Genomic DNA, 24,052 nt, shown 5'->3' with positions numbered 1-24,052 from the left:
TATACGGAAAGGCAGTGTTTTGCAAACGAACGTTTTGGAATGGCAAAGGAAAAGAAAACAGAAAGCAGCTTATCCCAAAGACGAAATTACTTCATAAGGAAAAACTTCCTAAGTCACAAACAGCCTTTTTTGTCAAGAGGGCGCTCAACTTGGAGCGAACTCTCAAATAATGAATAGGGAAATAAACTTCTATTTATCAAGGGATTTCGGCTTAAAGAACCGTCTTTCAAACTTTTAATTTTGCTTTTCTTCTTACACCCCTTTATCATGCCTTTGGAAATTAAATTATTCGACCGAATTTGGAGCCGTTTCCTTTGTAAACAGTCTTTTTTTAATTTTCCTTAGTAATGCGGGTAATAAATCAATGCAGTTAAATCATTTTGCCTGAATAAAGAGTGATGAGGGAGGAGTATTTTATGTAGCTATTGCCCGATTTATTTTTAATCTTTATTTCCATTTGATGAGAGCGCGAATCCGACCATTTGAGCTTGCGAACAGCCATTTTGAAATAAACTATTAATTAGTTCGTTCATCAAATGATTATATAAATACATATGTTCTACTAGATTAACAAAAAAAAAGAAAAAAGAAAAAAAAGAACTGGTCGAGGGATACAGTACTTTTCCATCCAAAGGATAGACTTTGATAGAGGTTCAAACCATGGATCGAACCAATTCGCTCATAAATGTGCACTTTGTCGCTCGAGTATCATGCTTTATCCTTAAAATTATTCTCAAATAATTTCTCTGATCAACGGCTAACATAGCTTCTGCTTTTTTTTCTTTTTTTCGGTACTCATACTTCTGTAGCGTACTTACATACAGTCATCAAAGTAGCCTCAAATACCCTAAAAGCTTTCTTTTTCGACTTTTCTTTAAAGATTTTTTGTCAATTCTTTTTAGTGAAGATACACAAAAAAAATCAAACTGTAAGGGAGGAGGAGGACATTCTTGATTGCTTTATTTCTAAAGAAAAATACAAAAAGCATTTTTCAAAATCTGCGCCCCCCCCGTCCCTTCTATTGGAGCCCCTGTTTCTGATAAAGTAAAATTCATTCCGTAGTAACTCCTCAAGACCACTTAGCTTTTATTCCATTCCTTATTCTATTCCAAGTTTATCCCTCAATTTACCATGAGGAAAAAGTCAACCTTTCGGCCTGAAAACAAAGATTAGACAAGAAATATTATTACTGAATGAACACTGATGCTCTTTTTTACATCACACTAAATTTAAATAACCCCTAGAAAGTCTAAAATATAAAGGCTGATCCTGTGTCTAAATTACATACTGTATTGAATATTGGGCCTATGGCACCTTGAATCTCTTTCTAAGGCTTCAACGAACTGAAGACTGTTCGAATACGGAACTGAGGGCAGATACACTTCCATCATCCCAATTCTTAAAGTGCAAAATATAACACAAGAGCAAATTTAAAAAAAAAGGCTCCTTTTTTATCTCAATGCTTGGAGAACAAAGGGCTCGTTGATTTTTATTTTCTTTAAACACCACAATTTTTAATTTGAATATTTGAAAATAATTTATTAGACCACACTGCTTTTCTATTAACGAAAAATTAAGCAAGAAAAAACGAGTTTTAATTTCAACAAAGCAGTGAATCAAAAATAAATAAAAATAAAACAATACTTTAATTAAAAAATATTCCGAATATTGTTTGAAGTTTGTTTATGATGCGAGTTGTTCTTATTTATTTATATTTTTTTTGTTTTCTTCTTTATGTGTTTAGTTGTCGTGTTTTTTTTATGTGTGTTATTTTTTTTAAATAAATTTTTTTGGTTTTTTTGCTTTTTCCCGTTGAGAAAGACTCCCGGACGTGGGGCCGAAATATTTAGAATATTTTTTAATTAAAGTGTTTCTTTGTTATTAGAAAGACAGTCAACAAATAAAATACTGGTCATTATTATACTTAATCATCATCTTAGGTCCTTAGACATAATTGAGATTACCCAGCGAATTCCTAGAAAGCTTATGTACGAGTTAGTTTTTCAAGCTAATTTTTTCCCATTTTTTTCTGTTAACAAAGGCTTCCAGAAAAGAAGCTGAAACATTCGAACTTTTAATCGTATTTGCAGACAAAATTTTAGTTTTTGCATAAGTTCTCTCTTACTAAAGGTATTACCGACTTTCCAATATTATCATTTCAATTTAATTAAATATGGAAAGGCAGTGTTTTGCAAATGAAGGCTTTGGAATGGCAAATGGAAAGAAAACAGAAAGCAGCTTATCCCAAGGACGAAATTACTTCAAAAGAAAGAACTTTCTAAGCTACAAACAACCTTCTATTCACAAGAGGGTATAAACTTGGAACGAACTCTCAAAGAATAAATCGAGAAGAAAACTTCTATTTATCAAGGGGTTTAGCTTTAAGAACCTTCGTTCGAACTTTTAGTTTTGCTTTTCTTCTAACACCCTATTATCAGACCTAAGGAAATTTAATTATTCGACCGAATTTGGAACCGTTTCCTTCGCATATAGCAAGTTACTGAAATTATTAGGGGAAATATTCGGGAAAATTTTCTTTATTTATTAGTCGCAATTGTATTACATAAATTATTTATTGAATTATTCCAATTTAGAAAAAATACTGAGTATAAGCTTGAAATTTATTTTAGCTTAAACAAGGTAGGATTATAGGAACAATCAAGCAAGGAATGGGTGTATTCTAATGATTGTATGTAACTTACATGGATTTACTCTATATATTTGAAATTTCCACCCACTCCCAAAATCACCAAAATGCACGAAGAAAAGTCCTGTTCTACGTACAATGGTAAAGAGGGTAGGCTAAATAATACACATGTCCAACTGGCCTATGCTGCAATGTTATAAAAGGGGGTCGGGCAGTCAAGCATGCCTTGAAGTTGTTTGTGATAAGGTGGTGTCTGTTGGACAGTGTTGCCAACGATCGATTTATTCTAAAGATCAATTCGTGTTCATTAATTCATATTTAATAAACGATCGTTTAACTGATTAAGTAGTTAAACTGATAATTAGTCAGAAGAAAATCTATGATTATTTCATGAGTAACAGACTCTCTTAAATTTCTTTTATGAAGATCAAATTTTATGCATAATTTACTTTTAACAGGCAATATTCATGAAAACATTTCTGGAAGAAAATGAAGACCGAGGAGCAGAAGCACCAAATTTATTGGTTACCAAAAAATTGCTCAGTTGGATACCTATGTCACGTGCCTGTTTTTCTGCGTCATGTGGCTTGTATCCATGACAGGTACAGGAGAACTTTTATACATCGTTTGTCAAGTGGTATGACATAAGCAGGTAGTGGAAAATGACCTCTTTTTGTCTCTTTTTAATTCTTTTTTTATTTAATTTCCCTTAATGTTATAGGCAATAAATTTTGTAGCTTGCCTGAATATTGGACTGGCGAGAGTACAGAATGACATTATTTTATTACAGTATTACAGCTATTGTCCTAGTCATTTTTGATTTTTACTTTCATTTGACGAGAGCGCAAATTCAACTATTTGAGCTTATGAATAGCCGTTTTCAAATAAACCATTCCGTAGTTCGTTGTCCCGCTAGATCTAAAAAAAGACTAACTTTTTAATATCATCCCACTGCTGACATAAACCTGAGCCAGTTAAGAGGATACAGTACCTCAAAATTATTTTGCGAGTTTCAGCGTCAGCTGACGATCACAAAGACAAAATAGCTTTTAGCGAATTCTCCAGGGGATTAGCCGTCATCGAGAGCTATAGAGAATCTAATTGAAAAGCAATGAAATTTTACGGTCCTTTTGTCAGCAGCCTTGTCAATCAAAGCGGGTAGTACCACAGGGAACTACCAAAGCAACGCGTTTCCTTAATAGATGCTAGAATATTTTAGAAATTACCCTTTCCTAAACTTCAAAAAGAAATTCTGTTCTGATTAATCGAAAAAACAAGACTCATACTATCTGATAATGTAACTTTCATTAAAACTCAATATTTCTATCCCCCGCACAAAACGGGAGGTTGAACGGTTCTTCTAACATTTTCGGGAAAGCAGGTGTTGGCTTTTACCTTTCTGTCGTGCATTCGGATCTCTTATCCAAGCTCCACAAGCTATGACATCCACCCAATGAATTCTATCACCCACCCAATGAATTCCAAACAGTTTGGCCAGACAAACTAAACAAGGTTATAATGGACGAGATAGGGTCGTCCTTTAAGGTTACGTATCCTCTTAAATAGGGCCCGACCGGTATCGATACCGGTATTGGGGTCCGATACCGGTATATCGGTATTGTACCAATATAATTTGCCGATAGATTCCCCTTCAGAAAAAAACTTAAAGTTTAAACCCCCCCCCCCCCATTCTCTGCCCATATTCATACACACGTGTTTCTCCCCGGTCTATTACACACCAAAGAATAGTCTAAATAATTCACTGTGGATTCCAAAAATTAGGCCATTTACAAAAATTGTTTTATTTTCTTTGCCTTTTCTGATCAGCAGCTTCTGATCACATAAATGGAATGGCGGATATTTGTGGAAGTGACAAATAAGAAAAAATTTAATCCAAGCAGCGGGTTTTGTTACATAAACACTGATTCAAAAATGATTTGAATATCAGCTAGGACACTGATATCACGTGCATTGTTCGGACTAATTGAGCTCTAAACCGAGATGAAAGTACATCTTGACATCACTTATAGGTGCGTAGATACATGGCTATGGGGTCTGACAGACACCACCCTTCGTTTGTGCAACTGTTTTTGTGGCTTAACAGATAAACTGAGTTTAATTTTTATAATTCAAAACTCATTTTAATTCAAAAAAGCGTAAGATATTTAAAATTGATTATTCAAAACTCAATAGCAGGACTTATATAATGAACGATTACTTAAATCGTTCATTATACTAGCCTCATAAACTTTACTTTATATTCATATGATATGGTCTCTTAGTAACGAATTCATGCTAGGCACACTGGGTACAGGGGTGCAGGAGACCTACTAAGGGTACAGGGGTGCAGGTAGAGTTTTAGTTTGGAGAAGGGATTTAAAGAATGTGTCGACAAAATCGTCCAGTATGCCGACAAATGCGGACACATAAGCTAAATTTCCAAGGTAAATAGGTAGATTTTCCAAGGTGTTGAGACGCAGCGATTTCTTGGATCATTTACCCACGCAAGTGAACATTCATAGAAATGCAAGGTTTATTACATTCTTTTTAGTTGTTTTGGTAGAAGATGAACGTTTCGAACGTTGCTGCACTAGATGTGTATCGACAAGTATCGAGAACAAATATACTTTGACTCACCTCTGCTACTCCCTCCACCATGGTCAAACTTAGCTGTTGGCTCCACCCCCAAAAACTGGACAAACAAAAATTACCTCACGAAATCTGGCTAAATTTAAATACTGCCCTATATACTGTTTTGATCATCAGCGCCTTTATGCAATTAATTTCTTCGGTGAGGTTGAAAACTCGACGTGCAAAGAACAGGGCCTGATCTCCGTTTCAGGTCCTTCAGCCACGAAGTGCATTGGGGGGTTGGGGGCAGCCATCCTGTAATATCACATACCCTTCCCCTTTGCGTTCCCAATATTTTTCCAGGTACCCAATTAGACCCGGGTCAACTCTGGCCAAGCTTAGAGAGTCGCGCCACTAACCCCCGTTACAAACAACCAGCGACACCAGGACTCGGACAAAGGATTTCACGACAAAACAAAGGATCAACAACAAAACAAAGCGACAACAGAACTCGAACAAAGGATCCTCACGGACAAAGGATTTCAAGTCTAGCACGCTAACCATAAGATAGCCGTTTTCAAATGAAATCCAATGAACATTTTTGTAATAAATAATGTTTGCCAGTATAAACCACAATTATTTCAAACAGACTTATTTTCTATGTCTCACAGAGAATAATGTAGATGAACTTAAATGACCCTAAGGCCATCAATTTTCACAAACCTGGAGTTCCCTGTGGAACACACGGTGTTTCGAGAATCAGCTGTAACTTGCACCGAAAGAACAACACTATTGTATTCATTTTAATTATTTTAACGTGTTTTCTAACTATTTTCAGTGAATTTTTCATTTTAAAAAGAAAAATAGAAAACAAATTTCAAAAATATAATTCGATTGGTGGATAAAGCTGAATCCGAATCAGAGCTACTGAATAATAGTAAAATCGTCGTCTAACGCTGTCGACAGAAAAACAACATCAATACCATCTAGCGTTTGGCGTCTCTTGACATTTTTTCAAGCCTTGTCACCGTTTTTCCGTCATAAAGTGAGATCAGGCGTTTATCACTACACTAATTTTACTAATCACGTCTACTGAACCATTATTTTTTAATAAAAAAAAAACAACAAATAAATAACAAACGTTAGATGGTGTGGGTGTTTTTGTCGATACTAAAGCCGGTTTCCGCTCTTATAATTTGCCCATACCCTTTGCACTGGAACATCAAAACCACAGAGTTAAAAAAAACTGCATAGGGACCATAAATGATAGTTAATTTAAACAAACTTACCGTAGAATGAACATTAAACAAACTTAACAAGCTGATTTAAGCTTCATATACACTAATCTTACTAAAATATAACTTATTAAGTTTGAAGTACTTAATTCTTACCAGCATCAATATCCGAAAGATCCTTTGTAAAGTACTGACTGGCCAAGCTTCTGGTTTCAAGGACGTGATGTGAAACTGAATAATCGTTTGTCACAACTTGTTCATCATATAACCTCTTCCACAATGTTGTCATTCGCCTAGCTACCATTATTCCATCCTGTAAAGATTAATATACAAATAGAAAAGTATAAGCAAGCAAGATAACCGCACAAGATACATGCGATTTTAGCCACATATATCTAAAGGACACCCTAGACGGTCAATCATTTTAATCAAGTTTCCGTCAATCAATTGATTTAAGCATGATTGACCATCTAGGAACCTGTTCGACGCTTTAGTCAAGCGTTGACAGTAATTGATAGAAAGTTTGAATGACTCAATCGATTCCTAGACGGTCAATCAAGCTTTAATCAATTGATTGAGAGAAGCTTTTGATCAAATGATTGACCGTCTAAGGTGTCCTTAAAATCTATTTCGCAAAACCAAAGATTGTGCTTTCTGCCGTCTATGTTAAACCAAACGAAAAGAACGTCGTCCTCGATTGGGGCAGAAGCGGTCATAAAGAATGTTTTAAAGAAATTAGAACTTGACGGGAGGGGATAATTATTATTATTATTTATTTCTAACCCACACTGTACAGAGGTACAATACGTGGAGTATCACGAGGAAAAACACATAAAATGCAACACAAATCAATATAGAAATCAAAGATTACCAGTTACAGTGTAACACATAATAATTTAAAAGAAACTACAACAAAAAAGAAATTGGTAACCTGAAAGGAGGGGGAAAAGAAGAAGAGAGAAAAAAAGAACTCACAACTTGCAGAATCTGATAAGCAGTAATAGACACAAATATGTACACAAGCTATCATTATTATTATCATTCACTCATATTATAATGAGTGAAGCTTTGGACAGATTGAAATAGAACAGGAGCAAGCGTAAATGTGTTAGGCTTAGGCACAGCAATGCACGGGATTTCGAAATCCCAGGTCAAGAATCTTATCTTTTTCACAAAAATTAGATATTGCGTTCATAAAAAAATTCTAGAGGTCTTTTAAACCCTGTCTTATAGACGAAATGTAGACGATCTTATATTGAAATTAAATACATAAAAAACCAGTTTTTCAACTGAAAGTAAGGAGCAAAACTAAAACTTAAAACGAACAGAAATTATTACATGTGTGAGGGGGTTGCCCCCTCCTCAATGCCTCGCTCTTTACGCTAAAGTATGACTTTTGTTCCAGTTATTTAAGGATGACCCCTGAAACACAAGGGCCATTTAATTAGAATAATAAGCTTTTTTAAAAAGTATAAAAAAATTGGCGTAAATAGCGAGGTATTAAGGAACATAATAATTTCTGTTTGTTTTTGGTTTTAATTTTGCTCCTTACTTTCAGTTGAAAAAGCTTGTTTTTATTTAATTTCTGATTGTTTTTAAATAATGCCGGAAAATCCGGCTCCCATCCATGAAAAATTCCCTTCCCCCACGGAAAGATCCTCCTACATACCCCCCCCCCTCCCGAAAAATGTCTGCATTAATTTCCAATAACCAACACTATATGTAAACAACGGGGAAAGTTTATAGCTTGCAGCCCTTCCCCCGGGGACTGTGGGGAGTCTAGTCATTTTCAAAGACATAGTTATTAGATCTTTCGACGATGTTGAAAAAAATGGCTATCTCAAAATTTTGATCGGTTGACGTTGGTGAAAAAGGGCGTGGGAGGGGGGCTAGCTGACCTCAACTATTTTTGGTCACTTAAAAAGGGCACTAGAATTTTTGTTTCCGATCAAACGAGCTCTCTTCTGATCTTCCAGGATCACTGGTTCGATAAGATCACTCCTGAAAAAAAAAAAAAAACAACAACAAATAAACACGCATCCGTGATATTTCTTCAGGCAAAAAATATAAAATTCCACATTTTTGTATATAGCCACTTGAAACCTCTACAGTAGGGTTCTCTGATATGCTGAATCTGATGGTATGGCTTTCATTACGATCATTTTATGTTTTGGGCAGGTTTCCACTCATTATAAAAAAAAATGAGGCAAATTTTCCCAGGCTCTTTACTCTTGATGGGTAATATTAAACTTTATTTTATATATTTTGAATAAGCATCAAAATTCAATTCTTTTGCTGTACCTATTATCATCAAGACTCTATTTCTTAGAGTTTCGGTTACTATTGAGCCGCATCGCTCCTGACTAACAGTTCGTTACCACGAACTGTTTGATTCGGTCATACTACTATACGAACTTAGTTATTCCCGAAGGAAGCTATCCCAGATAAACCGTCTGTTGATTCATTTAAAAGGAAGTTTAATAGATCTAGGAAAAAAATAGGAGAAAGATCTAGGGGAAAAAACACAGAAAAATGATAATAGTTGCATAAACAGTAGTAAATAAGGCAAACAGTGGCAAATCAGACACTCGATTTTTAGCACCTGGTGCCGTAAAAATCGCCAGAACCAAAACCAAATAATTCAATTATTTAACTGAATCTATTTTTGCACTGCGGACGGTCAAATGGAGGTCTCGGCCAAAATATTTGCACTGTTTTGCATTTTCATTGGCTGGAACTATACTCGTGTTTTCTTCTTTGCGGATATATTTTTCTCACCAAGAAAAAAAGTTATCCTTCTAGTATTACCAAATCTTTATATTATTCTTTAATCGATAGTAACCTAAACTATTTCTCATTTATTTATCTAAACATATTTCAAAATTAAAATTCAGCTACTTCAAGCCCGGTAAAATGAGTCTGTAAGATTAGTAGAAACAATTGTATCTACATTTCTTCCTGCTCCTAGGCCTTATCCTGAGGAACATAAATGCAACTGTTTCCATGTATTTTTAATTCAGGTTTTAAATTTGCGAAATATTTTTCAGCTATACTCTTCTCTAACTTGAAAATTACGACTGCAAACTTGGTTTAGTTATCTAACGGCAAGCCATGGCTTCAATGGTAGCTGAGACCCATAGGAAGTAAAATTGAAAAATTTAGATTTAATAAAATGTGTTTAGTGGGAAAAGTTGTAGTGAAATTATCATAGGAAGCGCAATAGCGCTGCTTAAGTAAAGAACGATGTTGGCACAATGTATTATTTATTTTTCTTTTTTCCATACCAGGGCACTTCATATCGAAGGAGTTGTCGTAAAAACTTCGAAAAGGGCTCATTCAATTGAATTGGAATGGCTAGTGCCATTTTTAATAGTCAAAAGTCATTGGAAGGCAACTAACACCCCTTCCACGCCCCCCATTTCCCCAAACACATCCAATCAAAATTTTGAGGTAGCCCTTTTGATCGGCGTAGTTGATTTCCAGAGAGAAATTACGTTTTTGAGGAGGACATTCCCCCACAGCCCTCAGGGCAAGGGTTGTAAGTTATGCCCTGAGGGCATATAAGGTTTTTTTTATAGAAGGCGTTGTCGTAGAAACTTCAAAAGGGGCTCATTCGATTGGAAATTCAAAGGGCTCGTGCCCTTATTAATAGTCAAAAGTGATTGAAAGGCAACTAGCCTCCCCCCCCCCTCACGCCCACCTTTTCCCCAAACACATCCAATCCAAATTTTGAGATAGCCATTTTGTTCAACGTAGTTGAAAGTTCTGAAAATTAGGTCTTTGAGGATGACAATCCCAACCCCCAGAGCCCTCAGGGTAAGGGTTGTAAGTTATGCCCTGGGGCATATACGGGTTTTATAGAAAGCGTTGTCGTTCAAAAAGGGCTCATTTGATTGGAAACTGAAATGGCTAGTGCCCATTTTAATAGTCAAAAGTGATTGGAAGGCTTGACATTTGTATAGTATAAATCGATGTGGGTACAATGTATTATTATTTTTTTCTTTTTCTTACCAGGGCACTTCGTATCGAAGGAGTTGTCTTAAAAGGAGTTGGCTCAAAACCCCTATGCCTTCCTTCGTGATTGGAAGGCAACTAACACCCCTTCCCCGTCCACCATTTCTCCAAACACATGCAATCTAAATTTTTAGATAGCCATTCTGTTCAAAGTAGTTGAAAGGTCCGGAAATTATATATTTGAGGATGACACTACTCCCACAGCTTTCAGGGTAGGGGTTGTAGTTATGCCCTGGGGGCATATAAGGTTTTTATTGAAAGCTTTGTCGTAGAAACTTGAAAAAGAGCTCATTCGATTGGGAATTCAAATGGATAGTGCCCTATTTAACAATCGAAAGAGACTGGAGGGCAACTAACCCCCCTCTCACGTCGACCTTTTCCCCGCATCCAATCAAACTTTTTAGATATCTAATTTGTGCAGCATTATCGAACGTCATAAATATGCGGTGGTTAGGTACTGTAACCCCTCGGAACCCTCAGGGCCCGGGCTGTAAGTTGTGCCCGGTAAGCAAAAAAGGGTTTTAGACACAGCGATGTTGTAGCAACTTCAAAAAGTTTTGATTTGTCTAGATATAAGAAGGGTCTGTTTCCTTTTTAATAGTCGAAAGTGATTGGAGGATAACTAACACCCCTCTCGCACCCACCTTTTTCCCAAACACATCCAATCAAAATTTTGAGATATCCATTTTGTTCGATGTAGTTAAAAAGTCCGGAAATTATGTTTTTAGGGATGAGACTTCCCCCACAACCCTCAGGGCAAGGGTTGTAAGTTATGCCCTGGGACCATGTAAGGGTTTTTTTTTCATAGAAAGCGATGTCGTAGAAACTTCAAAAAGGAATCATTTGATTGGAAATTGAAAGGGCTAGTGCCCTTTTTAATAGTAGAAAGTGATTGGAGGGCAAGCATCCCCCCTCTCACGCCCACCGTTTCCCCAAACCCATCCAATCAAAATTCTGAGATAGCAGTTTTGTTAATCGTAGTTGAAAGTTCTGGAAAATTGGTCTTTGAGGATGACAACCCCCCCCCCCCCAGGCCCTCAGGAGAAGGGTTTAAATTATGCCCTGTGGGCATACAAGGTTTTTATTGAAAGCGTTATCGTAGAAACTTCAAAAGGGACCATTCGATTGGAAATTGAAAGGGCTAGTGCCTTTTTAAATAGTTGAAATTGATTGGAGAGCAACTAACGCACCTCTCACACCCACCACTTCCCCAAACACATCCAATCAAAATTTTGAAATAGGCATTTTGTTTAACTTAGTTCAAAGTTCTGGAAATTAGGTCTTTGAGGATGACAGCCCCGTCACAGCCCTCGGGGCAAGGGTAGTAATTTATGCCCTGGGGGCATATAAGGTGTTTATAGAAAGCGTTGTCGTAGAAACTCAAAAAGGGCTCATTCGACTGGAAATTGAAAGGACTAGTGCCCTTTTTAATAGTCGATAGTGTCTGAAAGTCTTGAAATTCGTATAGTAAAGGTCAATATGGGTATAATGTATTATTATTTTTTTTTTTTTTTTTTTTTTTTTTTTTTTTTTTTTTAGACTAGGCCACTTCGTATCGAAGGAGTTGTCGTAGAAACTTTGAAAAGGACTCATTCGATTGAAAATAGAAAGAACTAATGCCCTTTTTAATAGTCGCAGGTGATTGGAATCCGTCTTTTTCTTTTGCTTTTGTTTTTTCTTCTTTTTTTTTATACTCCGTTTCATCATTGCATTTCAACGGGTTATAAATAAATTCAATTCAATTCAAATTAAACACTACTATTTGTGTCCAGATTTTTAAAAGGGGTGTTTAAGCTGTTGATGGGATCGGCTGCATGGGATCGGAAACTGAGAGTCTCATCTATAATAATGTTGTTTGTTATAGACGAGAGTCTCATTTATAAAAAGGTTTCGAGAGTTCGGGACGTGAGAATTCAGACAACCCTATACTCCCCCCCCCCCCCCCTACATTTTGAAACATACTTTCGCTTGTATTCGCATTGAAAACGCCTTTTTGTATTTTTGTTGAAAAAATTGCCCTTCCCCAGATTTTGAAAATACATTTTGTCCCCTGAATTTTCATTTGTTGCTTCAATTCGTGAATATATGAAATGAAAACGATAATTCTGGTAATAAGAAAATTTAAAAAGTCGTTCACTCCATACTTTTAGGTAGCATGATTAGTAAGGACGGGGGATACAGTGAAAATGTAAAAAGTTGAATATCCAAGGGGCAAGTAGTTTAATCGTAACTGAAAATGTTTGTAAGGACAGTAAAACAACTCTTATAGCTAATATTAGGATGCTAGAAGCCCCGAAGGGCCTAATAATTCTTTTCAAGTATGGCTTGAAACGTGTGGTTCCACAGTACGAAAGTTTTTTTTGAAGGCTTTGTTAGATGTTTTTCACAGGAATTGTCTACGGATTCTTTGGATACACATCTGACTGGTTGTATTTCAGACACTAAGCTGCTCAAAAAAGACAGTTCTATCCCGCTTTCTAAGTCTATAATCGAAGAGGTTGAGATAGGTTTGTCTCATTGCTTATTTACGTACTTTTAAATCTCGAATTAAGCCCCTTCAACGTCTTCAAAATAAAGCCCTTCGTACATTAAAAGCACCCCCTGATAATTGCCCTACCAAAGTCTATATACGTCTTTGAACATATTGCCAGTTGATCTCGCCCTTTCAGTCCATTGTATCCTTTTTAGACTTAAACAAATTAAAGAATTATTATCATTGGCTCTTTATTATAGCCATTTCTCGCTAATTTCTTTTGTTCTGAAGTCTAAGAAGCCGTTAACCTAAATTGCCTTGCCTCAGAAGTCATACAAATCGATCCAGATTTTCTCCAAAAAAATTCAATAATATAGTTTTGGAACATTTATGAAAGTTACGTGGATGCACATTCTTCTGTTTCGCTTTCTAAAAATAATTTAAAACTATATCTAATAGATAATTATTAATTAATTTTAAGTCATGATTGCCGGTACTGGTGTTTATAATAAGGTTATTATTTGATTTGGAATGTGGGCTGTGAGTTGAATGAGGTGTCTCATTTTTTTTTAAGATGTGCATTTTTATTATTTATTAATATTTATTTTTCTTACTTTTATAATATTATTTATTTTTCTTCTAAGGGTGCCGGTTAATAGATTTGATGTTTGAGGTTATTGTGAAAGTTTTCTGAGGATGTTTTTTTTTTTTTTTTTTTTTTTTTTTTTTTTTTGCAGTTCGTGTAAGTATTTTAGTGTTTAGGTAAATTTAGTTATATAGTATTGTAGAGTGAAATACCTGTTTGGTGCAGTCACGTAATAAAATCAAAGGTGCCGGTTTTCGAGCATAACTCAATTTGTAGGCACCCTCTTAATTATTTTTTCTTTTTTGTTGTATAATGTATTATACTAAGTGAAATTAATTTGAGAATTAAAAGAACTTGAACAAGAATAGCTAGGAAACGTCCTATAGATGAAGGAAATGATTGCCAAAGATTGTCCTTTTCGGGCAAATTACTTTACTTGTACTTGCTGCGGGACCAGACGTGAACGCCTCACCCGGCGTCTAGAACACTCCGTATGGTGTCAACCATACGGAAAATCCCTCTTTCCAGCCAATGATCTAGGGCCAAAAGAAAACCAGGTCGTCCTTGAACGGGGTGGGCGGGGGTTGCAAGAAAGGATTTAAAGGAATTGAGACTTCTTGGGAAGGTGTAAAGATGGAAGATTTTGAATAGATTGGGATTGAGGAGGAGCGTTCGCAACCTCGTTGGCCTAAGGCGGCTTGGTTCTCTTGTGAGCTATTATTAGTAGATGTAGTAGCTCCGAAATCTACATATTTTCCAGAGGAATTGCCAAATAATGGTTCTAGGCATTCATTTGCACAGTTGTACATCGAACAAAACACTGTACAAAAAAAAATTGGTTTGATCCCACTGTTTAGGTTCATACTGAAAGAAGGGTTAAAATGGTTAGGTCAAGTTTTATAAATGAAGGATGGCACTTTGCTGAAAATCGTGCTTTTAAGCGATCTTACGGGGGCCAATCGTAAATCACGACACTGTTGAATCTTGATTTGTGGCGGTTCCCTTTACCGATTGCCTAAATAATTTCTTAGGCTAATTAATGAAAAAAAAGAGAATTAAACGGTGAGTCTGAAAAAACTCATCTACTTTTATAAGCCATTCCAAGAAATAATTTCTAAAGTTGTCTTTGTGCAGGTCAGAAACGACAACGACGTTATTTGGTTGTTTTTCTTGCCAAAAATAACCCTATTCTGCCCGAACTTGGTTCTACTATTGGGAAATGCCTGAACACTATAAATGGAATGGCAATACCCGTACATGGGAACAAAGAATCCGTCGATTTCGTGTCATTGGACGAATTCACAACATAAATTTCGCAGCTTTTCCCAAGTGCTTCTATAGTCGCGACAAGGTCACAAGAAAATATTAAAAGGAAATGATGGAGGGAGTATGGAGGGAACATAACAGGAGGAGGTAGAGTGGAGCTTTGAAAAGGAAGAGGTAGAGAAAGAGCGCGCACAGCTTTATAAAGCTGGGGTGGCTTGGTTCTACGTCGAGTTGTTAGTAGTAGCCATAGTTTAATATTTTTCGGGGAGGAGGGAGAGGGGGTCTTTCGAACCAAGCTTTGTACAGAAAGGGTATGTACCTAGGTATAAAAAAAAAACTTAAGATTAGTATTTGTGACGCTTTTTCTCTTTTTACTTGAGCCGCCTGAAAATCATGAAAAGAGCAGGGCGAGAGTCTGTGTAGTTTCATAATATCTGCACATTTGTTTGATTTTAACAGATTTCGTTAGGGGAGTCGTTTGGCCAATCACCGATTGGCCAACTGTGGCAATGCCACAGTTACAACCCTCACAGAAAAAAGGAAGTAAGAAAAACCGCTACACTCCTTTAAGTGTAAACGACAAAAGAGCGACAAAAAGTATTGAGCTAGGAGGCCGCTCAAGAAGAAAAAAAAACACAAAAATCAACATTATTTATAAATAATCATTTACCTCAGGTCCTGAAATAACTTCATCAAGTTTGGCTTTTAAAAATAATGCTTCAAAACAATCAGGATATTCTTCTAGAATCATGTCTACTAATGATTCGCTCATTTCCAAGTTTCCATAGGCTGGAGCTGAAAATACAATAAACCATACACAATGCATATTGAACGAAGCAGCCCTCCCAAGTAATAGGTCTTCCAGGAACTTCCAGGCTTCTTAGAAAACCCAAACTACATATTTTTCAATATGGTGAATTCCATGAATATGCATGAATATGATTCAATATGCATGAATTTGTTTTAGAATTGAGGGACGGGTACCAAAACAGCGACAAAAGGCTAATTGCTCAATTATACCTTAGATCGTAAAGCGACTACTACTAATACGGCTACAGATACTACTACAGCTATCACTGCTACGACTACTGCTACTACTATGACACCTGCTACTACTACTATGAAAACTACAAATACGACTACTAATAATACGATTACTGCTACTACGACTACTGCTAATGCGACTACTACTAATACGACTACTGCTACCACTGCTACTAAGACTACTAGCACTACAATAACAACTAGTACTACAACGACTACTACTATTACGGCTACTACTAATGCGATAAAAATACTGCAACTACTACTAATACGACTACTATCAATATGACTACTTCTACTACGACTACTAGTACTACGACTATTACTGCTCCTACTATGACAATTAATATTACTACTATGAAAACTACTACTACGATTACTACTGATGCGACTACTAATAATACGATTACTGCTACTACGACTACTACTAATGCGACTGCTACTAATACGACTACTGCTACCACTACTACTATGACTGCTAGCACGACGACAAAGACTAGTATTACTACGACTACTGCTGCTACGACTAATATTACTACGGCTACTGCTAATATGGCAACTTTTAATACGACAACTGATACTGCGACTACTACTAACACGACTACTATCAATACGACTACTGCTACTGTGACTAATAGTATTACACTACTACTAGTACCGCTATTACTGATGCGGCTATTTCTATTTTCTACAACTACTACTACTACTACTATGCCAACTGCTACAATTACTACTGCAATGACTGCTACTACTCTGAATATCACTATTACGACTACTGCTACTACGACTTCTACTATTGCGACTACTACAACCATTAATGCGACTACTACTACTGTAACGACTATTACTGCTACGATTACTACCCTTACTACGGCAACTAGTAATACTATGAATACTACTACTAAGACTACTACCATTACTACGACTAGTACTAATGCGACTACTACTAATACGACTATTGCTACTACGACTATAACTAATGCGACTTCTACTAATATGACTACTGCTACTACGACTACTACTACTATGGCTATAGGAAGTACGCCTACGACTACTGCTACTACGACTATTACTGCTACGATAGTACTACTACGACTAGTACAAATGTGACTACTACTAATACGATTTTGCTACTACGACTACGACTACTACGATTATCACTGCTGTGACTAATACTGCTACGACTACTACTAATGCGACTACTATTACTAAGACTACTTTCACTAAGACTATAACTAATGCGACTACGACTATTACGACTATGAATATTACTGCTACGACGATAACTGCTACTATGACTACTACTACTACGATCAAATATCATTCAAGCATTGGTTTTCCAATAATTCACCGGAATTTTGGGTTTTATTGTAGTGGGGTTCTATTTGATGTTGCATTTGTGTCTACATCTCTTCAAGTTTTTGCAAACCAAATTATGAAGTTAGGCTTTTGAGCGAAAATCTTCCCCTCAAGAGTAGTGCCACCTTAAAAGTGATCCCATTCACCAATATAATAAGATAATATCAAAGCATCAAAATGCAGAAAGTTTAAAACTATAAACGATTTCACCTAACAAAATAATTAATAATTTAACAAAGAAACTTAAATTATTATTTTAAGTTCTTAATATACATTAATACTCAAAGGTTTACTCCAATAGCTCCAATGCACGTAAATATATACATATACATATGGTAACTCATCTGTGAGAATTGTTTCGGGAGGGCAACCTTCAGACCGAATTTCTTTACGTCATATAGTAAAACAATTAATATATTACATAATATGCAATTAATATATTACACTCACATCTACGGGAGATAGGATTAGAGATTGAACCTACTAAAACAGAATTCCTAGTGGCAGGCAATAACAGTGATTTCCAGCATCATTCAATTAGAGTGGGATCACTTAACATCTTTAATATGATTCTATTAAATACCTTGGCTTGCCTTTTGGCCCGACAATAAAAGCTACGCGGGAATTGGTGCTATCGTCTGTACTGGGAAAACTTATGGCCTGCTAGTCAGGGTGAAAGGTCGTTTTGATAAACAAACACTTGCTATAATTTATAATTCAGTGTTTGCCCCTCATCTATTTTTCAGTGTTCCATTTTTGAAGTTTTTAAGTAAAAGTGATAAAAAGCGGATCCGCGTGTACTTTTTCCGGTTTTGTAAATATTTCCTTGGAATTCCACTATGGTTCAAAAATAGGTATATTATTCAAAAATTTGGAATATTTGATATTAATGTTAAAATGGAACAATAATACGACCGACTTCTTAGACGATCTAGAGAAAATAGAAGGAAATTTCCCCTTATTTGTCTCGTTGACTGGAAAAATAGTTTTGTTTTTATTGTTTTAATAAAACAGCTATTTCTGCGTTATGTATTATGAGTGTTTATGCGTTACGTTTTATGAGTGTTTTTAGTGTTATGCACTAATGAGTTATCATAAGCTATTTATTATATATTCATGAGTTATTGAGTATTATAAGCTGCTTGTTATCGTCCTTTTCGTTAGAAGTGTAATTTTTGCATTTTTCAGTTTTCTTTTCATTTATTTCCTATACTCCTCTGTGTACATCATATATGTATAGAAAGCATATATTATTATTATTATTATTATAGTACACAACACACGATACCATAGTGTAAATTAATGAGCCGCTAGCGACCACAGAAAATATTCTGTTAGGAACGACCCAAACTATATTTTTCAAAACAGCATCAGTCAAAAGTCAGTTTCACTAAATATCATTTTGAATCATTTAGGAATGCATTGCAGTTCAACTTTCTACAGACCCTCCAAGTCCTGAAATGGAAAAAAAAATATTTACTCAGCACCCGAACCATTGTCACGGTTTCCCTCTCTTTGTTCTTCTGCAGTTCCCAGCCCGTAGTTGATTGTGCAACGCGTACCACCTACTTGTGCAACAATATCATTCGTTGTGACTGACCATTATGCAGCATTTCCATTTGTTGTGCAACATTTACAATAAGGCGGCTAGAATCAATCTTTTGATATACCTATCTCTATTCCAAATACATCAGCAGAGCAGAATATACAAAAAAAAACTATTTTCTTTTATTTTTTTTTCATTAAATTAAAAAATACAATAAATATTATTTGTTAAATAGCAGAAAAGTAGTATGTTATTGACAAAAATATTTTGTGTTTTGATAAGTCACAAACATAGTTGCATGTTTAGATTTTGTGCTGTGTTTTGATATTCAAAAAGTTATATTGACACAATCGTTTTTTAAAGCAAAAAGATCAAATGGTAGAAGCCCACCTTCTTGAAGCTGGGTTGTAAGAGACTCCACTGATAGGCTCTTTAGGGATGGAGCAGGTAATGAAAACAGTTCCAAAAATATTAACGGCAATGTAGCTCAATATAGGTGTTATTTAATGTATCGATGTACGTTCATAGAGTTGCAGCTAAAAAGACGTTATAGGATTTGGACGTTCTGAAACCTGAAAGTTATTACGACTATGGCGAAGAAGTTAGACCAAGAAAGTAATGACGAATTTAGTAAGAAAAATGTGCATATTGAACATATTATCATTTAACTGAATTCTAGCTGGTTTTTATTTGGTTGAGGTTGTACAAGTGGTTGTACAATTTGGTTGAGGTTGAGGTTCTACAAGTGAACATTATCAATCATTCAATCATTTATAACTCTAATTATTTGAAACAATCATTCATAACTAGCAGCAGAGTCTGTCGGAGGATAGATTAAAAAAAGAAAATCCCTTAGCGCATGCTCTTTTTTGATGACCAGAGGAAAATATCTTGTAGGCCTATAGCATTTAACATAAGTAATGGAATATTTAAACAAATTATCACAGTAAAATCTATTGCTCCAAGAAAAAATTCTGGTCAGACATTTAAAATCAGCATACAAACTGGCATTAGAAGCCTCATACACAAAAATCAAAATAATGAGAACTACAATTGATTTTAAGAAGCAAAAAAATCGCCCAAAAGTAAACAAAATGAAAGTCTAGATAGCAAGGACACAGAAGCTGAACAAGCACATTTGAAATCATAGAGAAGAAGTTCTTAATATCCCGCTTTATTATTCATATATTATTATCTACTCCTGATAAGTTGTTTTCCCTTACACCACTGTTTCTCAAGGTGACAACACAGTCACTCGCTCAAGGTAAAAGACAGTCTCACTGTCATAAGACAGTCACACAACTCGCTTTAATTACTGTAAGAACAACTTGTGATAGAATATCTCAAAGTAGCACCTGATCCTTATGGCACCTGATTAGTGCAATCAGGTATATCCTCAATTGCAAGATCAAAGTAGCATCCAGATAGCACCGGATCAGTGCAATCAGGTGCATTCTCAATTGCAAGATCAAAGTAGCATCCTGATAGCACCTGATCAGTGCAATCAGGTGAATCCTCAACTGCAAGATCAAAAAAGCATCCTGATAGCATCTAATCGGTGCTACATATTCATTTGGAACCGTTCCTTAAGGACGATTCCATTAAAGGCATATGTTGAGTTTCTCAAGTAAAGGCTGCACAGACGTAAAAAATTTAGCGACTAAACATTGTGAAGTACTAGTGGTATACTGGGCACTTTTTATGTGCCTGGTGCCACGAAATGCACTTAGAATTTTCAGTACTAAATCTGGAATGAGCAGTGAATTGAATAATTTTCAGAGTTGAAAATAATTGCGAATGAAAACCCAAATTTAGAAAATTTAAATGAGCAGCCTCACTATTGCTCATATTGGGAAGATTCTTTGGCTTTTAGGCGTATTTTATAAATAAAAATACAAAAGTTCAAAACAAAAAACAACAATTAACGCCATCTATCATGATTCGACAAAATCAAAAAGTATATAACCTAAAAATAAATAAAAGTATTAGTTTTTATATTTTCCCTCTTTCACTCTTTTTTTACATTTGTTTTACACTGAGCCGAATATAAACACAACTCCTTTTGCCAAAAGGGCACAATATTTATATTTGTGTATATTTTTCCTTTCAAGCCTGTGTTCTGCATACTAGATTAGCCCTAAACCTTTTCTTATCTATTGATAATTGCTTAAAAACAAAATAGTATGCGTACTAACAGAAACATCTGAGGTTGGTTCAAAATTTTTAGCCAACCTCAGAATTAACATAGACCTTTGATAGAGATTTAAAAGTTAATAACTTCAAATTAAACCTCTTTTGAATTTTTATATTTACACTGGTTAACATTACGCTGTCAGCGCCGCTATTAGTTTCTAATAATTCTTTTTATTTCTTCTTTACTTTCTTTTTTCTTCCCTTTTTTTTAAAAAGAAAACAATTTACCTACACTTGGGAAAGATACTATCTTCATAGATCCCTTAATTAATTTTGTTTGTATTATCGTTTCTTATACCCACATATACACAACCCCAATAATAAATAGGAGAAAAAAAAAGGCATCTCAACAATGCAAAATTTGAAGGGGGCAATAAGCCATTACCAGTAAATGGTAAACATACGTCTAAAATCAAAAAATTCAGCCAATTAATCATCTTTTAATACATAGTAGCAAACAGACTAGAAGATATGAAGGCAAGCTATCAATGAAAAAACACCAACAAACTATCACTCTTCCCGTTCCAAGGTGCCACCCCAACACCCACACCCCCCACCCCCAGTAAACCATTATCTGGGGGGGGGGCTACAATTACATCAACATCATGAAAACCTATATCCTTCAATTTCCACTACTACAAAATGAATAAGAATCCTGTTTCGAGAAAAACATCACACTTAATTCCTATAAATCACATACCAAAGCGGCAAAAAATTTCCTTTCATTAGATAGCCATATACTTTTTATCAAATATTTGACATAGCATTGACCAAATCTTGAAAAAAAAATCCGCGAATACATCCAAGGGTGCTACCATGGCGGAGACAAGAGAAGGGGCGTTACCAAGGAAGGCAATAAGAACTTAACTTTGAGTCCTAGGCGGTACTAAATCCCCCCCTCTTTTCATACCAAGATTTACTTAAAAGAAAATCACTTAGATGAAGGTAATGCTAGCAATTAACAAATTTAAAGGGTTGTAATATATTTCCATAATACCTACTCAATGGAAAATTACCCCTACTCCTTCTTGCACAATTTCCTGGTCATGTCCATGAGTTCACCCTTTTCAAGTACACAAGAAATCACCAAGTGAAACTCATACTCACTGATCAAACCATCTTCCAAATCTCCCCCTTCTTGTCCTTCAGGAACTGAATGCAAAAGCGCCATCAATATCAATGAAGGAAGATGCATGGCTCGCAGTCGAACAGCCCTGCGGACAGTAACCATAGCCTGGGGAATATAACCTTGTTCCGCTTCAACAACAGCAAGATAAAAATATGGCAAATGATCCCCAGGATCACAGTTCCTAGAACTAGAACGAAAGATGATAGCGAGGTCAGGGATTTGAACACGGGCCAGTCACTACAAAGAAAATGACAATCTGGAAACATAAAACTGAAGAAGTTGGCAAGAAGTTAACAAAAGTTCGAATCATTTATAATTGCTATCGGCAAACATGGGAGGTTTTAACTTTAAAACAATGAATATAATTTTTAGTTCTTTTTTATTCGCTATGGGAAGAGCTAAAACTAAGGGTAAACTTTAAAACACTGAATATAATTTATTTCTTTTCTATTCGTTATATTAGACCTTTTCTTGAATATGCATGTCCAACTGGGCAAATAGTTGTGAAAATTATACTTGGATACAACTGCTCAACATACAATAATGCATTGAAGCAACTCAACTTGAATACTCTTGATAGTCGTAGACATCAGTTGACCTATTGATTTGGACTATAATGTTTGAACTCTCCAAGGGGGAGGGGGGGGCCTCCCTTCAGAAGCCCCCTAGTAAAGAACCAAATATTAGAGTCTGACGACTCAAAAACAATTGTCCACACTTAAGGATTTACCCAGTTTCTAATATCGAGATATATAAATCATGTATACCTAATTTTACTTGATTATACTTATTTTAATGATAATGATTTGTGATAACAATGATAACGATAATAATTTTACTTATTTTAATAATAGAGCCTTAGAAAGCAATTGATGTCGAATGTAGTTTATTATATGGATTTGTGTGATGTTTTCCTGTGAATTTTATAGTTTTGATTGTATAGATGACGTAACTGCGCTAGCATTTGCTATTTTGGTTAATTAAGCATCTTTATATTTATAAGATAAGTCTGCGAACCAAGGTTAGAATTTTGGAAGCTACATTGTTGACAGAGGTCAAGTATAATTCTGAAAGGTTGGCGTTTCGGAAGACGGAGGAATTGCTATATGTTTACCGGACGAACTTTCTACGGATTGATTTGGGCACCCATCGGGCTGGCCGTATTGACTGACCCCCCCCCCCCCCCATTTTTGTCCAACTCGCAAAAACGTAACAAAATGCAGTTAAGCAAAATTTGGGTACGTCTTTCAAGTTTTTTTTGTACCCATCCCCCCAACAAAAATCCTGGTTACGACCTTGTTGATGATAGTAACAGATTGGGAGGATTAATCAAGGTTATTTTTTTTATAGTGACGCTGGTCTTGTCCTGTGTCAGTTTGAGTAAAAAAAAAAAATAACGGTAAAGGTCCCCAAACACACGCCCTGAGAACTATCAATGCCCCTAAAAGTTACAATTTTTACAATTATTCTAATATTTTCAATGTACAAAAAAAGGTGGTTCTTTCCCACTTTTAAGGGCTATAATGAGAGAAAGGTTGAGATGGCTAGGACACATTTTGCGGATGAAGAAGGACAGATAGCCAAAGATCGTCCTTTTCGGCCACCCATCTAGGACCAAACGAGAAGTAGGCAGTCCCTGAATGGGATGAGAGGAGGTCATAAGAAGGCATTTGGATTTAATAGAAATTGAAAATTCTTAGAAGAGTGTTGGAATAAAGGAGAGCGTGCACAGCTGTGCTGGTCTCAGGCGGCTTGATGCTGCAGTGAGTTGTTAGTAGTAGTAGTAGCATTAGTTTATCCTTATTCACACTGAATAATCTTGGTACTTCCTTCATTATTTATTCGGTATTCGTGGAGCTTCTTTTTTTTCTTGGTAAAGATGGCACATCTCAGATATATTGGAAAGTGTAAATAAACCAAATACGAAGTTTTGCGCTTGAGCCGATCTTTGTAAGCATGGAAGTCCAGCTGTTCTCTGCCAAAACCTAG

At 35.7% G+C, this 24,052-nt stretch overlaps 1 protein-coding gene across 3 annotated transcripts in view; it reads right to left on the bottom strand.

Annotated features, from left to right (window-relative positions):
- Positions 1 to 24,052, bottom strand: part of Ttc7 (tetratricopeptide repeat domain 7) — a 322,742-nt gene that overhangs the window by 260,862 nt on the left and 37,828 nt on the right. For all 3 annotated transcript variants that reach the window (XM_089093750.1, XM_089093749.1, XM_089093751.1), the window contains exons 6-8: positions 22,042 to 22,250; positions 15,463 to 15,587; positions 6,610 to 6,766 (exon numbers count right to left, since the gene is read on the bottom strand). In XM_089093750.1, coding sequence (XP_088949876.1) covers positions 6,610 to 6,766; positions 15,463 to 15,587; positions 22,042 to 22,250 — 491 coding nt within the window. The remainder of the gene's footprint in view (positions 1 to 6,609; positions 6,767 to 15,462; positions 15,588 to 22,041; positions 22,251 to 24,052) is intronic.

Source organism: Artemia sp. Qi Xiang Cuo, chromosome 8 (genome assembly GCF_049724085.1).
Source record: "Artemia sp. Qi Xiang Cuo chromosome 8, ASM4972408v1, whole genome shotgun sequence".
Taxonomy (NCBI): domain Eukaryota; kingdom Metazoa; phylum Arthropoda; class Branchiopoda; order Anostraca; family Artemiidae; genus Artemia; species Artemia sp. Qi Xiang Cuo.
Note: the sequence above shows the minus strand (reverse complement) of the source record. Positions and strands in the feature narration are given on the sequence as shown.